The 15227-nt window shown below is 39.0% G+C and overlaps 1 protein-coding gene across 1 annotated transcript in view; it reads right to left on the bottom strand.

Annotated features, from left to right (window-relative positions):
* Nucleotides 1-10341: 10341 nt before the first annotated feature.
* ABCA13 (ATP binding cassette subfamily A member 13) overlaps nucleotides 10342-15227 on the bottom strand; it is a 471542-nt gene continuing 466656 nt past the window's right edge. Inside the window, 3 exon segments of the mRNA XM_031013046.3 lie at nucleotides 10342-12417; nucleotides 13080-13217; nucleotides 14437-14542. Of these exon segments, the coding sequence (XP_030868906.2) occupies nucleotides 12322-12417; nucleotides 13080-13217; nucleotides 14437-14542 (340 nt within the window). The 3' untranslated portion in view covers nucleotides 10342-12321.

Below are 15227 nucleotides of genomic sequence, written 5' to 3'. Positions count from 1 at the left end.
ACGTCTTTTGTCCCTTGCATCGCTTAAAAGTGGAGAGCATTCCAGAGCTTAGCTAGGGTAGATGTGAGGCTAAAGCACTTCCTGCCACTCCCCTAGTCTCACCACAATATGGAACCAGCTTTCCTACTTGAGACTAGTCCTGCTTTACCTGTGCCAGCTGGGTCAAGTGCTGGCAGCAAGGAGCATGGGTCCCTACTCCTATCCCATCTTCAAAGAGAACATTGCTGGATCAGAAAATGCAGCACAGATGCAAAGAAGTGGTCCAAAGAGGATAAAAAGTTTGGACATTTTATCCTCAAGAGGCTCCCTCACCCTTCTCTTGAACGAGGCTTGCAAAGTTCCTTTGCTCCACTCCAGATGTCAAATGGTCTCAGTGACTCTCTATTCCTTGGAGAAGTGGGAAAACTCCTCTGTATGTCACTGCCAGGAGACACACATCACACCCAAGAGGGCATAATCTAGATACACAGAAAGTGTGACCATCATCAATCTATTGCTAGGAGACAACAATGTAAAGTGACCCATGCAAACTTCCTGGAAAACCTGTCACATGACACCGTTTACTTGCTGCCAAAAGTGAACCTGGGAGTTTCTGCTCTCTGGCTTCAACCTTCCAGAGCAGAGTGTAGGGCCAGTGCCTCTGGTACCTGCCAACCTACTCCTAAGCAGTCCACTGGGTGGTAGTGAAGTCACCTCTGAGCAGTAGTGGCTGCATTTTCCTCCTTTCCAACGTATTTTTTAGACGCAGAGAGTAAATGGCTCAGACAAGGCTCATTAAACAAATGATAGATGTTCTCAGAATAATGGGCCTTATCCATCTTAGATATTGACTGAAAAGTGATGGGTGTGGGAAGGAGAAAGGATACTGGCCATATCTAGGAAGTGGAATAGAGATGTCCACCCAAAACAAGAGATGAGAAGAACAATACATTACCAATCCCATTGATAAGGACCGAGGTGATACAGGTCAGGAGGCAGCATATCTGATAGAAGAAATCCACAGAAGTAACCAAAACTCTCAGCCAGTGGCTTGAAAAGGGAGAAGTTGTAAGGAAGGATAACTGTGGTCTGGAAGAGAGGCTTGCTCTAGCAAGCTGCTTATAGTGACATTTTGCCATCTCCCTTGGTGAAACCCTTTCCTCCCATTTCTCCTGATTCTTTATCCTTCTCTGACTTTCCTCTACCTCTGCTTCATTCTCACTTTTCAACAAGGGCTCATCTCCCTTTGTTCTTTGGCATTTTAGTCTCCTTAGCATTTGTGTGTTTTCTTCTTTCTCCACACTTCATGTTTAATGAATGTCAGTCTTTTCACAGTTTTGATGTTACAGCTTTCTATATTTGCCAGATGTCTTCTCCCAGTCCATATCTCTCTGCTACACGTACATATCTTTCTCTGCTGAACCTCTACCAATTTTGCTTTCTAAATCTCTCCCCATTCACCCGTGCTAGCTAAGGTCCTCCAGTATTGTCACTCAGATGATGGCCAAAGCCACCTGGAGGATGCTGGGGCTTTCCCCTTCTCTTTAATTCCAACTGGACCCTCGTGGAACACCAGGTTTGTCTGTCCAAAATAGGACATTTTTACTCCATTGTTAACCTTCCTCAACAGTTTCCTATTGACCAACAGGGTGTAAGCTAGAATGTGTATTGGGAGAGATTGTGCACAAGGCATTTGCTCAAGAACCATAGGAAAAAAACCTCCTGGAAGAAGGTCCCATAGAATTCATTGTTGGACTGAAGTCTCAACTCCAAAACATGGCCCTGGAGGCCCTTCATCACCATGACTTACCAGCCTGCCCAGCTCCAACTCTCACCATGCCTGTCTCAACCTGTGCTCCAGTAACTGTAGCAACCACCTAGACAACATCCTTCATCCCACTGGGCAGGCCCTTCCTAACTAGCCCTTTTGTTAGCATCACAACATACTGAATTAAAAGAACCCCTGCAGATACTGGTGGGACCATAGTATGCCTGAACATATGGATATAGCAATTGTCCTCTGCCTGAGGTCAAGCTCACAAAGCAGCAAACCCTCTACTCCCTCCAACACAACCCAAACCCCTGCCCCTCCCTCTGTCTTGCTGCCCTGAATAGGCACTCTTCTCAGATGACCTCATGTCAATCATGACAGCCTTTCGCTTTGGTCCTCTTTAATTTGAAGATTTTGGAATAGATTCTACAAGGGTTTGGGTTGAGCACCCATTGCTTTGCCCCACCCTATCCCACCCAGCTTCCCTTCCACACCCAGAGGCCCAGTAAATTCTTTCTCCTGGAGGAGGCCACATTTCTGGAAACACAGAAAGTGTAACTGATACCCTGAGCAGCACCTTCACCTTCCACCCTGTCTCCACTCTCTTCTCAAAGGGATTAGCTGGGTGATTAGGACTAGTGGGATTTTGTGGATTTGGGTTCTCTGACTGAGAAACACTTCATAACAGGGCCTGAACCAGGTTTATTCTTATGTGAAACAACCATCTCCCACACACTTGTAACATAAAAAGGGACAGAACATTTCTAAGGAATTGTAAGTGCCATGAGCATTGAAAATAATAACCTATTTTTGAACTGAAAAATGTGCTTTAAACCTTTTATTTAATCTTTTCCGGATTGTTGATACTCCATTTGGCTTATAACTGAATGTGGTAGAGAATTAAACATTATCTTATGCTTTTATTCACATCAGATTGGAACTTAATTCTATTCCTTTTTTAGCTTTATTTATCTGTATTAATTTACTGTTCTGAGACATAAAGATTTAGAACACATTGGATATGTACCGTTACAGATTTTTTAAAAGCTTGAAACACTAACATTATCACTTCCGACATTGAATTGTCAATGACTTCAGTGCCTCAAAAATATTCTGACATGCAAATGATGATAACTCCATAAGAAATGCCTTTCCTGAACTTATGAAAAGATGATGCAAGTTAATTTATTTATTTCAGATGGGTAGAAACATTGTCAATGTAGAATTATTCAAGTAGATACATTACAAAGCTACAGATGCTATTAACAGTCCAGGCAGCAATACAAACATGCTCTAGCCTGGATATTGCTGGGGTTCTTCTGTGCATTCCTTGCCTAAACTCATAAGTTTCAGTACCCACTGTGACAAGTGCACTGAGCTGGAGGATGGGGACACAATGATGTAAAGGAAGAGGGAGGAAACGAGGCCCTGTCCCTGACTCTGTGGAGGAGTAAACATAAAGTCAGGTAGAAAAAGAGACACAAAATAAAAAACAAGAACTGTAAAATGTCAGTGGCAATGATGACAAGGGTTAAAAAGAGAAGACAAATGATATTAAGAGAGTATTATAAGAAGTGATGATGGGGCTGCTCAGCTGTTCTGAGGACAGGGAACAACATGAGCAAATTCCTGTAGCAGGAAGGAGCCAGTGAGATCCAGGAACTGGGAGACCTTGGTGCAGAGAACGTGAAGAGTAAGGAGGGCTTGATCCTACTACACAAGGATCAGACGAGTGTGGACCAGGGATGTAAGAATGTGTCAGGAAGATTATCTAATTTTGGTTTCAAGAAGATCTGACTGTCGAAGATGGCATTATTTTGTCTGCATAGAGAATGTACAGGAAGAGGCAAACAGTAGCATATTAGTTTCCCATTGCTGCTGTAAGAATTTACCACGGACATGGTGGATTAAAGCCACAGACATTTATGATCCTATAGTCTGGAAGCCAGAAGTTAGAAACGGATTTCTCTGGGCTTAAATCAAGATATTGGCCTGAATGTACTCCTTCTGGAAGCTCCAGAGGATAATGGGCTTTCTCATCCCTTCCAGCTTCTAAAGGCACCAGGATTTCTTGGTGCCTTGCCCCTACCTCCATCTAGAAAGCTCATCACTCCAACCTCTGCTTCCATCATCACCTCTCTTCTCTGTGCCTCTACAGCTTCCCTCTTTCCCAGATAAGAACTCATGTGATTACCTTGAGGCCACCTGGATAACGCCGCTATTGTCCCATCTCAATTAACTTAATCTCATCTATAAAGTCCCTTTTGTTATGTAATGTACCATATTCACAGGCCCTAGGGATTGTCAGTCAGGAGGTCATTATTTTGTCCACTACAGGTACATAGGTCAAAAACCTAGGAGGCAGCAACCAGGTGAGAAGTAAAGTCTACTTGAACCAGAATGTTTGCAGTGGAGATGGACATAAAGGGAAAGGTTTGAGAGAGATATACGAGCCAAAGTTAACAGGACTTCATAGTGGACTGGATGTGAGAAGAGTAATGAAAATACCAAAGACAATGTTCATTGCACTGTTGAATTACAATGTGAGTCCTATGAGTGTGATAGTTATGCTTGAAAGGGATTAAGGTTTGGCAAGAAAGTGCATTGATCAGATTTTGGATAATGAGTTTAAAGACCTTAAGGTCATTCAAAGGGAGATTCCGAGTGGATATTTAGAAAAACAGACCTAGAACTAAACAGCAGTTTGGCCACAAAATAAATCTGAGATATGGGCTATTGAATTGTCATCTGTGCCTCATGCAGCAGTGAAGAAGGTAGAGAAAAGGGAGGAACTGGAAAAGGCATGAATACACGTTTTCTTGGAGGTGAGGGGATAAACAGAATGTTAATATTAGTCAGTCACCATGGCAGTCATTTACATTTGCTGTCCCATTTCATTTCACAGAAACATTGTGAAGTCAGCATTATTACCCCCAGCTTAATAAAATTGAAATTCAAGATGCTTAAGTGACAAAGTGTATTATGGATTGAAGTGTGTTCTCCAGAAAGATAGATGTTGAAGTCCTAACCCTCAGTCGCAGTGGATGTGATCTTATTTGGAAAGTCTTTGCAGAGTTAATTAAGAAAAGGCCATCAGAGTGGACCCCAATCTAGCATCACTTGTATCTTGGTAAGAAAAGGAAAACATGATGTGAAGATAGATGTATACAGGGAGAGCACCATGTGACAGCAGAGCCCGAGACTCAAGTGATGCGTCTTCTGGTCAAGGAATGCAAAACAAGCATGGCCACCACCAGAAGCAAGAAGAGGCAAAAAAAGATTCCACCTAGCGTCTTGGAGGGAGCATGGCCCTGCTAACACCTTAATTTTGGACTTCTACCCTCCAGAGCTGTGGGAGAATTAGTTTCTGATTTTATTAAGCCAACAGGCTGTGGTACTTTGTTACGGAAACTCTAGGACCAAGATATAAGACCCAGTCTAACCTCAAAATCTGATTTGTATATTACATAGACCATTCCACTTCTGAACACAATATTTGGATTATTTTTTGTGTTGTGTAAATTAGTTTGCATGGACACTGTCTTAGGCAATTTAGGCTGCTTTGAGAAAATACCATAAACCAGGTGGCTTACAAACCACAGATATTTATTTCCTCACAGTTCTGGAGGCTGGGAAGTCCAAGACCAAAGCACCAGCAGGTTCAGCGGCTGGTGAGGGCCTGCTTCCCCATAGGCAGTGCCTTCTCTCTGTGTCCTCATGTGGTGGAAAGGCTGAGGGGTCTCTCTGGGGCCTTTTTATCAAGGGCCCTAACTCCATTCATGAGGGCTTCACCCTCACTTCCTAAAATTATTACCTTGTGGGTTAGGACTTCAATACATAAATTTTGAGTGGGGACACACAGCTATTACTGACTGGTAAAAGCATTTTTTTTTTTCATCAAAAAATTTCCCAATTACCAAGAGCAACTTGGAAGACCAAACAGAAGTCAGGTTCTGGCTGTTGCTGGACAAAGTAGGGCTGCACATACCTAACTGATAATTAGCTTATTATTTTAGGTCACTGTGTTTCAGTCAGAAGAGAGCAGAATAACATAAGAACAAAAGGAGTAGCTGCTATTTATGTAAGAGTAATGAGAGTGCCAAAGACAATGTTCATTGCACTCTTGAATTACAATATGAGTCCTAAGACTAGAAGGAAGATAAAGGGGTAAATTGTAAAAATTAAAAGAGGAATCTAGGCCAGGCGTGATGGCTTATGCCTGTAATCCCAGCACTTTGGGATGCTGAGATGGGAGGATCGCCTGAGGTCAGGAATTCGAGACCAGCCTGGCCAACATAGTGAAACCCTGTCTCTACTAAAAATACAAAACGTAGCTGGGCGTGGTGGCATGAGCCTGTAGTCCCAGCTCCTCATGAGGCTGAGGTAGAAGAAGTGCTTGAACTCAGGAGGTGGAGGTTGCAGTGAGCTGAGACCATGCCATTGCACTCCAGCCTTGGCGAAAGAGCGAGACTCCATCTCAAATAAATAAATAAATAAGTAATAAAAAAGGAATCTACAAAAATCCAGAGGGCAATGGTAGAGTGAAGCAAAAAAAAAGTTGAGATTTAAGAAGAATGATTCAGAAGCAAAGTTTATCACCATGTGAAGGAGCATTTGCCTAAAAATGAAACTAAGGAGAGGGGGAAAAAAAACAGAAAAGTATAGAGTCATGAGATCCAAGGAATAAAAGGTATTTTAACAGACAGGTGAGAAGGTGTGAATTTTGAATTATCTGTTGGACTTACGAAAATGGAGACCCTCAGTGATCTTAGCTGGGACTGTTTTGGTGGCATAGAGGGAGCAGCAGCCAGAGTAGAACAGGCAGAGAAGGCAGTGGGAGGTGATGATGGAGCAGACACTGGAGGGATGGATTATTGGGTGGACACTGATGTGGCATTGATACAGTATTTTATACAATGGGAGAGACTAAAACATCTTAAGTGTTGCTAGAAAGAACCTAGCTCTAAGAGAGATAAAATATACAAGACAGAAGAGAAATAATAAATAAAGTTTCCTGAGAAGGGCACGCTATATTTTGACAGTGTAGCACAATTCAGCTTTTAAAACTTCATAAATATTATTAGCTGTATCATATCAGATTGTGAAAACTTACTTGTAAGCTTAACTTTCTAATATAGATTATCATATTTTATGAAATATTTTTTCTGCATTTGAGAGCATTTATTACCTTTGAATGCAATGAATTACATTAATAGTTTCTGAGTTTACATCGCAACTGCATTTTCTAGATAAATCACATTGTATTATGAGAAATATACTACTGATTCTATTTATCATTAGTTCTGTCTGCATCCATGTTCATACATTAATTTCTCCATATTTGTGTTTTCTTTTATTCTTGGACAAGTTTGTGTGCCTATGTTATACTGGTGTCTAAAATGAGACAGAATTTGTTCATTTTCTGAAGTAGCTTGTGTAAAATAGAGAATTTATCTCTTTTAGAATGACACATTTGTAAAACCATCTGGGTCTGCTGTATTGGGATGGGACACTGGTAGGGAGATACTTGTGATGATATTTCATGGTTGATTCATTTTCTGGAGTGGCTATTGTTTTCTTGAGACAATCTTGATTCCTAACTGTTTACCTAAAATATTATTTGTTTTTGAATATTTTGCATAAAGTTTTTCATATTATTCTCTTATTACTCTTCATTTCTATCTTTAGATATGCTCCCTTTTCTTTTCTAAAATTGTATATTTGTGCACTGTCTGTGGAAATTTGCTGATTTCATTAGTCTTCTCAAAGATCTTGTCATGATTGTAAATGTGAGGAAAACGGAAGGGCACAACAGCAAAAGGGCTTGGAGATCACACTCTGATTGGCAGTAGAGCCAGGTCTCCTGATGCCCAGCCTATGAACTCCCCCTTGGACTTGCTGCCTTGCCCTAGCATACTACCCTAATTCACTTAAACTTATGCTGAGGCAAACAAAGTTTTCACTTGGTTATGTGCGGGTAGAAAAAGCTGCAACGTGACACTAAGTGCAAGTGTAAACAGATTGGAAGCAATGACTCCTCGCCCTGCATTGAACCCCGCAAAGAGTCCTCAGTGTTTCATGAACAAAACCAAGGAACAAACAGACCCCCACCAACAACAGTTGTCATCCATCAATACCAAGCCACACCCACGGAACATAAATGTGAAGGCAAATATGGGGTTCAGAATGTTGCCTTGCATTGGAAAGAAGAATATGCTCATAAAATTTCTAGATGTGTTTTTTAACCATTGAGTTTTGCTAGGTTTAAGATGTACCTTTAACTCAGTGGACCTAATTTTTCTTTAAAACATTTTAATGTAAAGAGTGTTTCTTTAAAACACTTTAACTTAAGAGAAAAAATGTGATAGATTCACTTACAGTGAAATGTCTCTTGTGATGGCAAGCAATAGCAAATAATTAAGAAAAATGCTTCTGACTTCTTTCTGTAATTTGCAACCCTTTCCAGCAAGAGACATTTATTCATTAAAGTTCTCAAGAGGAATTCTCACTGTGAGAAAATGACAATGCTATTTATTTAACCCAAATGGAAAATATCCATAAAATTTTCTTCTCTTTATCTACCACATTCAATATGACAGTAATGTTTATAAATATAAATGATATCCGCTCCACAGATCTTAGCATACATCTTTAATCTTGAAAATAGTAATACTCTTAGAACCTAGATTGCCCAAAATAGCCACATAATTTAACACTACCTGGTTCATTCAACATGTCCAAAATTGAATGCATTCTTTTCCCAAGCAAAATGGCCACAAAACTTCTCTGTTTCTATAGTAGTGACTGCTGGTTATCTATCCAGTATCTGCTTAGTTCTTCTCACATAGAATCAGAACCTTCATTTTATTTTAGGGTGGTCAGAAGCCTGGATAAAGACTGCATTGACCAAACACTCTTGTAGCTAGTTAGGGTCATGTGAATACTTCCAGGTGATGTAATATAAGCCTAAGTATGCAGGTGAGGTTGCCAGGGAAGCTCTTCAAATAGATGTGCTATTATCCCCTTAGTCCAATTTTTCTTTTATTTCAGCTTTGAATATCGTGATAGCTAGAGATCTAGTGGCCATTCTGGAATGTAAGAGAAATTCTAAAAATGAGACACCTGGGTTCTTGATGTTTACAGAAACCACTATATTAGCTATCGTTCTCCAACATAATAAGCAAGCATCCATTGCTCATTAAATATTTTCCATTTGCTCTGATATTCATAGCCTCAGGTGTCATTTCCCCCATTCTCAATCTGCAAAGGCCCAAGCAGGTGGTAACTATCTCACGAAGTTTGTTCCCACATCCTCCATGAGAGTGAATCATTCCGACCCCATGTAAGGGAGTACTCCTTGCTTGTAGATCTCACCTTGCCATCTCCACCTGCTTGAGTGCTCCTCAAGGACAATGACTGTGACTCTGCTATCGCTTAGTCCACCACCCCATGTTTATAGTACCCACTACCTACTTATGTGCATGGAATGAGATCAAAAGTGTTAGCTGAAGGAATGAGTGTGTGTTGGAGTGTGCATACATGTGCATGTGTGCGTATGTATGCTTGTATGTGCATGATGTGTGCATATGTATGTCTGTGTGTATGTGTGAAAGGGCTTTGAATTATTCAAGTGTGTGAAATTGAGTTGTAACAAGTCATCAAAAAATTCACTGAGCTGAAATAATGCAGCAGGCCAAAGCAAAAGCCAAAGGAGAAACATAGTTAACCCAGTTTGAAAATTTAAAGTGTCTGTAACTCCTACTTAGGCAGAAACATTTGTGATTATGCTAATATTCATGTCATTCTCATTAACACTAATAGTGTGCCTATGGGGGGAGGTTGCGGGGTATGTATGTGGCTGTGTATTTTCTAAGATGTTTTGTAAGATGTCATGTTGAGCTATTTTTCAATTCAATGCTTATTAAACAAACTACCTATGACCTTAAGCCACCTAGTCTTTACTATGCTAAAATACACTTTCTGTTTGCTTTTTACTATCTTGATTTTGCACGAAAGTTTTCATACATCAACTGTTTAAATATCTGAGTAAAGATAATCTATATAGTAAATGCTAGATTACTGGAACTGGGATAATCACTATTATTTCTGTTTCATAAAGTACTCTACTCAGAATGATTTCAAAAGAAGGTAGTCTGTTTAAAAGTCTCAGTTGTGTGACCTTAAGCCCAAAGGTCTTAAGACAAATGTTTAACTCCAAAGGCATAAAATACCTGCATGACTTATAAATGCAATGACATTTTCAACATTAACATAAGATTTGACCTTTTGTATCCAGTCTTCTGGGATGTGGTGTTTTAGCATGTTGGGTTTCTCTTTCTTTCTGTTTATTGTTCAAAGGCATACCTTGAAGCATACACTTCAAGAATACAGCAGTTCAAAAACCAGAAAAGAACCCCTAAGAGCAGAATATAGCAGAGCAAAACTCAATTAAATTTTAACCTTTCAAACTTTAAAAGATTTGGAGTAGTTTCATTTCCTGCTCACTTAAAATAAATTGGATCCCTAAAGACACAAATAAAGATACAAGAAAATATATTGGCAAAAGCACAATTACATTCCAAAAATCACGTTAAATTAAAGCACATCTCATTTATTCACTGCAGTTTAAACACATTCATGTTTCACAAATTGGTATTTATTGATTCAACAATCATAAAAAGATTACATATTTCTTTTTGACAACTAGACTATGTTAGAATTAGAGAATAAATCATATGGCCATAAACTGTAATTTATTTAAGGAAGTGTAATTCATGTGATACATGGGAATCAAAATTGCTCACAACAAAGCTATCGGTGATTGTCTTAATCCTTACCATTTAAAAAATATCTCTTGTATAGAATGATATTTAGGAAATAGAGATTTAATGAAATCTTGCTTTAGTAAAGAAATCTCATAAGGAAGTATATGCCTTTGATCACAAGCTACCGGTACTCAACGTTAGTGTTGAAAAAGGCCAAATTTTAAAATAAGATTAATGTGATTTTCTATTGAGGATTCAGAAAAATGTTGTTAAAAGAATGTTGAGAAATGTCTGAACTCAGAAATGTCTGACTGGAAACTATTTCAGTAGTGGATTGATTTTATGCATTTTACTAACTATAGGATGAAAAATTCAGATGTATATAGTCTTTAAGAGCCACATCTGAGCACTCTACATCTGACAATGCTTTGAAGAGAACAATTCTGAGAATGACATAATTTTTACAAAGCTTTTAAAAATATATTTTAAAATAAACTACGGCCGGACACGGTGGCTCACGCCTGTAATCCCAGCACTTTGGGAGGCTGAGGGGGGCGGATCACAAGGTCAGGAGATAGAGACCATCCTGGCTAACACGGTGAAACCCCGTCTCTACTAAAAATACTAAAAATTAGCCGGGTGTGGCGATGTGTGCCTGTAGTCCCAGCTGCTGGGGAGGCTGAGGCAGGAGAATGGCGTGAACCCAGGAGGCGGAGCTTGCAGTGAGCTGACATCGCACCACTGCACTCCAGCCTGGGTGACAGAGCGAGACTCCGCCTCAAAAAATAAATAAATAAATAAATAAAAAAGACTACATACTATGCAGATTTTGCTTGTATAACTAGGAGGTAACCAGACATTCCCTTAGGTCATTGGTTCTTAACTTGGAATGTGCTTGTTTAAGCCCCAGAATTTGAGATTCAATAGGTCTGGAGTGGATCCTGAGAATGTACATTTCTTGCAAGCTCCCAGGAGATGGCAATGCAGCTAATATGGGGACCACTACGCTTTGAAAAACACTGACTTAGAATAACAAAAAACGTAATTATTCATCCAAATGAAGAAAAAGAAACTGCATCTACATTTTATTTCTCTACCCTCATAAATTATAACCTGGGAGATTCTGGTAGAACTATTGTAATTGATACAGAGTAACTAGTTCAATTTAATTAATTTTGCTAAAGTGTATACTACAAGAGCTCTTAAAACCTATTTTTTTAAAAAGGCATCTTTTATATGTAAAAAATTGGTGATTTTTTCATATCATACCATATAATGTCATCAGTATTAATAAAAGCTTACATTAAAATCATTAAAAACATGTATCTAGTAAATAGATGACAACAGTAGAAAATAGTCCTTGTTACTATTTTCTATACAAATAAGTTACTAAAGTTTTTTAACCTGTGGGGAGGGGGCTCAGTTTTCTTAACAGAAAAGTGACATGTTTAGAGTGGACATGTCACACACACTCTAGTGTGACAGGCTTTCCAGCTCCAGAATGTCTCAGTTTGGACACTGTCAAATCATTCATGCCTTTGTCACAAAGAAGCTGGTGTCCATCTGGCATGGTAAAGAGAACAAATGTTTTGGAGGAGCTCCCCAAAAGTCTGCAGAAAGAACGACCTTTCCATTTGGTGGTTATTAACTAACAAGGAGATTCAAAATAGAAAATGAACAAGAGAATAATTTGACTGCCTGGAGAGTGTGTTCCAGCTCCTTGATTGTGCGCGTGCTTGTTTTATCCTTGACTGTTAATTGTAATGAAAGACAAGGTTTTATTCCTTACGGAAACTTCTTTAGTGCTCAGATGGGCAAGTGATGTGTGTGGTGACTGTCAGTGGATGGATCAAGAGTAGATGGTAGAGTTTGCTGCTGCTCAGAAGCAAAATTAATAAATACCTGAAAAAAACCATAAAAATGTTGTTTACTTATAAGAATACAACCCTTTGGTCTCACTTACTAGAAAGGAGACATTGTCTCAGAACACTGGCCAACTTGTCCTAAAAACCACAGATCATTAATTCATACCATTCCCTCCCAAATCACATAAATATGTAAATCCATTGAGGACACAACTCTAAGAACATTCATATTTCTAGACAATTATAATAATAAATCACCTAGAAGTTCTCAATACCTTAAGCCTGGTTTTAGAAATATGTCGTGATGTATTTTTATATTTCTGGTACTCTTAGTAAATGAAACGCTTTTTGTTTCCCCAGAAGTTAGCTATCATTTGATTACAGTGAAGCCCCCCCGAAAAGTCTTGTGGGGCTGAGTAAGGTGGAGAAAGGAAGGTTAACGTGACATGATTTAATTAGTTAAATGCCCAACATAATATGAACAAATTGAAACTCTACTGAATATCTATCTTAAGTAGAAGGGTATACAGTAAACAAACTTTCTGACACTCACCATCCTTATCATAATTTTATAAAATTTAACAAGACGAATTGAATAAAGTGGTGAATTGAAGCAATTCGATTAATTTTAAAATTGGCTACATTAGGTCTGATGAACAGACCAAAATTCAACCGCCTGAATCATTCAAGATACTATACCTGCTCCAAAGTGGTTTGGTTAATGGAATAATGCTTAATATTCAAGAAGGTTTTATTGTTCTCTATAACTTTGAACAAGTCAGCTAGGCATCCCCATCTTTTTGGCACATGATATTCTAATAAATTCAGGTGCTGTCCCTAAAAGCAAAAAAAAAAAAAAAAAGTATCATATAACTAGCATTATTAAACAAAATTGATCATACTACATTTAATTGGCAAAAAAATTCAGTTACGTTTTCTCAACCTACACTTAATTTTGTGAGTCTCCAATGAATGCTTATTGATGACAATTTTTCATGGGGTATATTTGACAAACAGCATTCAACTGAGTGGCATTGCTGTTCTGCCCCCTGATATGCTCCAACCTTGCAACAGCATGGGGAAGCCCTGTTTAAGGAATTGTAAGATGCCCAAAGATATTTGAAATGTAGGAATTTAACATGGCCTAACAGAGATGGATGGAAGGGCCCTGAGTTTTACACTGGGACTTAGGCTTATCTCTCACTATTCTCATCATTAGCTGAGCAACTCTTGGGAAGATATTTAAACCTCTGATCCTTGTCTACATGTATGCCAATGGAGATAATTATGTCTGTTTTATAGGGTGACTCAGAGTCATAATTGAGCATGAATGACAGTCTCACACAGCATGCTTCTTGCATAGTAGGATTTCACTAAATGACAGTTGTTGAAATAAATAGAACATAACTACTTTATGGACTACAGCCTCCTAGAAGTTATAATAAACTAGCATCCCACAGTTATCCAAGAGATTTTTAGACAGTGCTTCTCAAACTTCAGTGTTCATAGGAATCTCCGGGTCACCTTGTTAAAATGCAGATTCCCATTCAATAGGTTGGGCCTGTGATTCTGCATGTCTAACAGGTCCCAGGCAATGAAGATGCTGCTGGTTCAGTGACCATACTTGACGACAGCAAGTTTGTAGAGGATTGTGATCTCAAGCATAGGGCTCATTCTGTGAAGCAATGCTGAAACCATCAAGCCTATAAACCCTACAGCAAATATATGGAAGAGATTAGCTTTTGCAATCTTCTATGCTGAACAAGATGAGCTATGCAATGGACCTGTGCCCACAGATAAGAGGCGTGATATGTAATCACAGGCTGCTCTGGCCAATCCAGCAAGCAATTAAGCAAGCTTGTCACTCTTCAGAGTGGTCAAGCAATATCAGCTATCCATGCTATTTTTGGTAGGGAGGCAGGGCCTATACTTTGCAATGTGGCTAAGGTAACAAGTAGTATCTTATAACAGCATAGAATAAAAACAGAAAAAGACAGGTACATTTATTATTTTTTTTAGCTGAAAACAAAGAAATAATACAGGATATTAGCACTACCTTGAACTGAATTCCTGGAAAATAAAGCTTCAAGTGGTCAGAAACAGTGCAATGTTGATTTGCTTCCTTACAGAGCCAAACTTTGACTGTATAACCATCACCAAACCTGAGAGTTAAATAAAATAGAAACATGATTATTATCATATTGACCTACGATGAGTAAATTCTAAGTCCATTTTCACACAGAGGGAGAAAAAGGAAGTAATTACTCCAAACTGTTGGGAGTTTGGATTCTCAATATAAGACACAGAAATTAATTGTAAGTCAATTATACAGTTAGTTGTTTTCCATTTATATTGACACAGACACTGATTTACCTTAAAAAAATTATCAGCAAGTCCCAGAATCAACACCCAGTCAATAAAAGAGGGAAGGTGAAAATGCAAACGGTGAAAGCAAAGTCCTGAGCTAGTGGAAGTGGGAAGCTGGGCTGGAAACTGGCCCTGGGAAGCATGATTGCTGGCCTTATTGCTTCAAGGTCTGTACTGATTAAAATTTGGCTGGGAAAAGATGAAAGGGATTGCATATGTAATTACCAGGCACTTGTTTGTTTGTTATATAAAAAAGTTATCCCAATTGTACTTCAACCCAGCCTAGGTGGACAGGCCCTATGACTGCAAAGGAAGTCTCCTGCCTAAGGGGCTCTGTTCCTCACATTGTAGAGTTATAGACAGTAGTTCCACTGGTGTCCCATCAGCAAGACATGAGCTCATACTCATACCCTAAGGTAACCTCAAATAGCAATCTCCAGGAATGTAGGGGTCCTCCAAAAACTATATGAATTATTCTAC

Source organism: Gorilla gorilla, chromosome 6, assembly GCF_029281585.2.
Source record: "Gorilla gorilla gorilla isolate KB3781 chromosome 6, NHGRI_mGorGor1-v2.1_pri, whole genome shotgun sequence".
NCBI lineage: Eukaryota > Metazoa > Chordata > Mammalia > Primates > Hominidae > Gorilla > Gorilla gorilla.
This window is presented reverse-complemented; position numbering and strand designations above follow the sequence as displayed.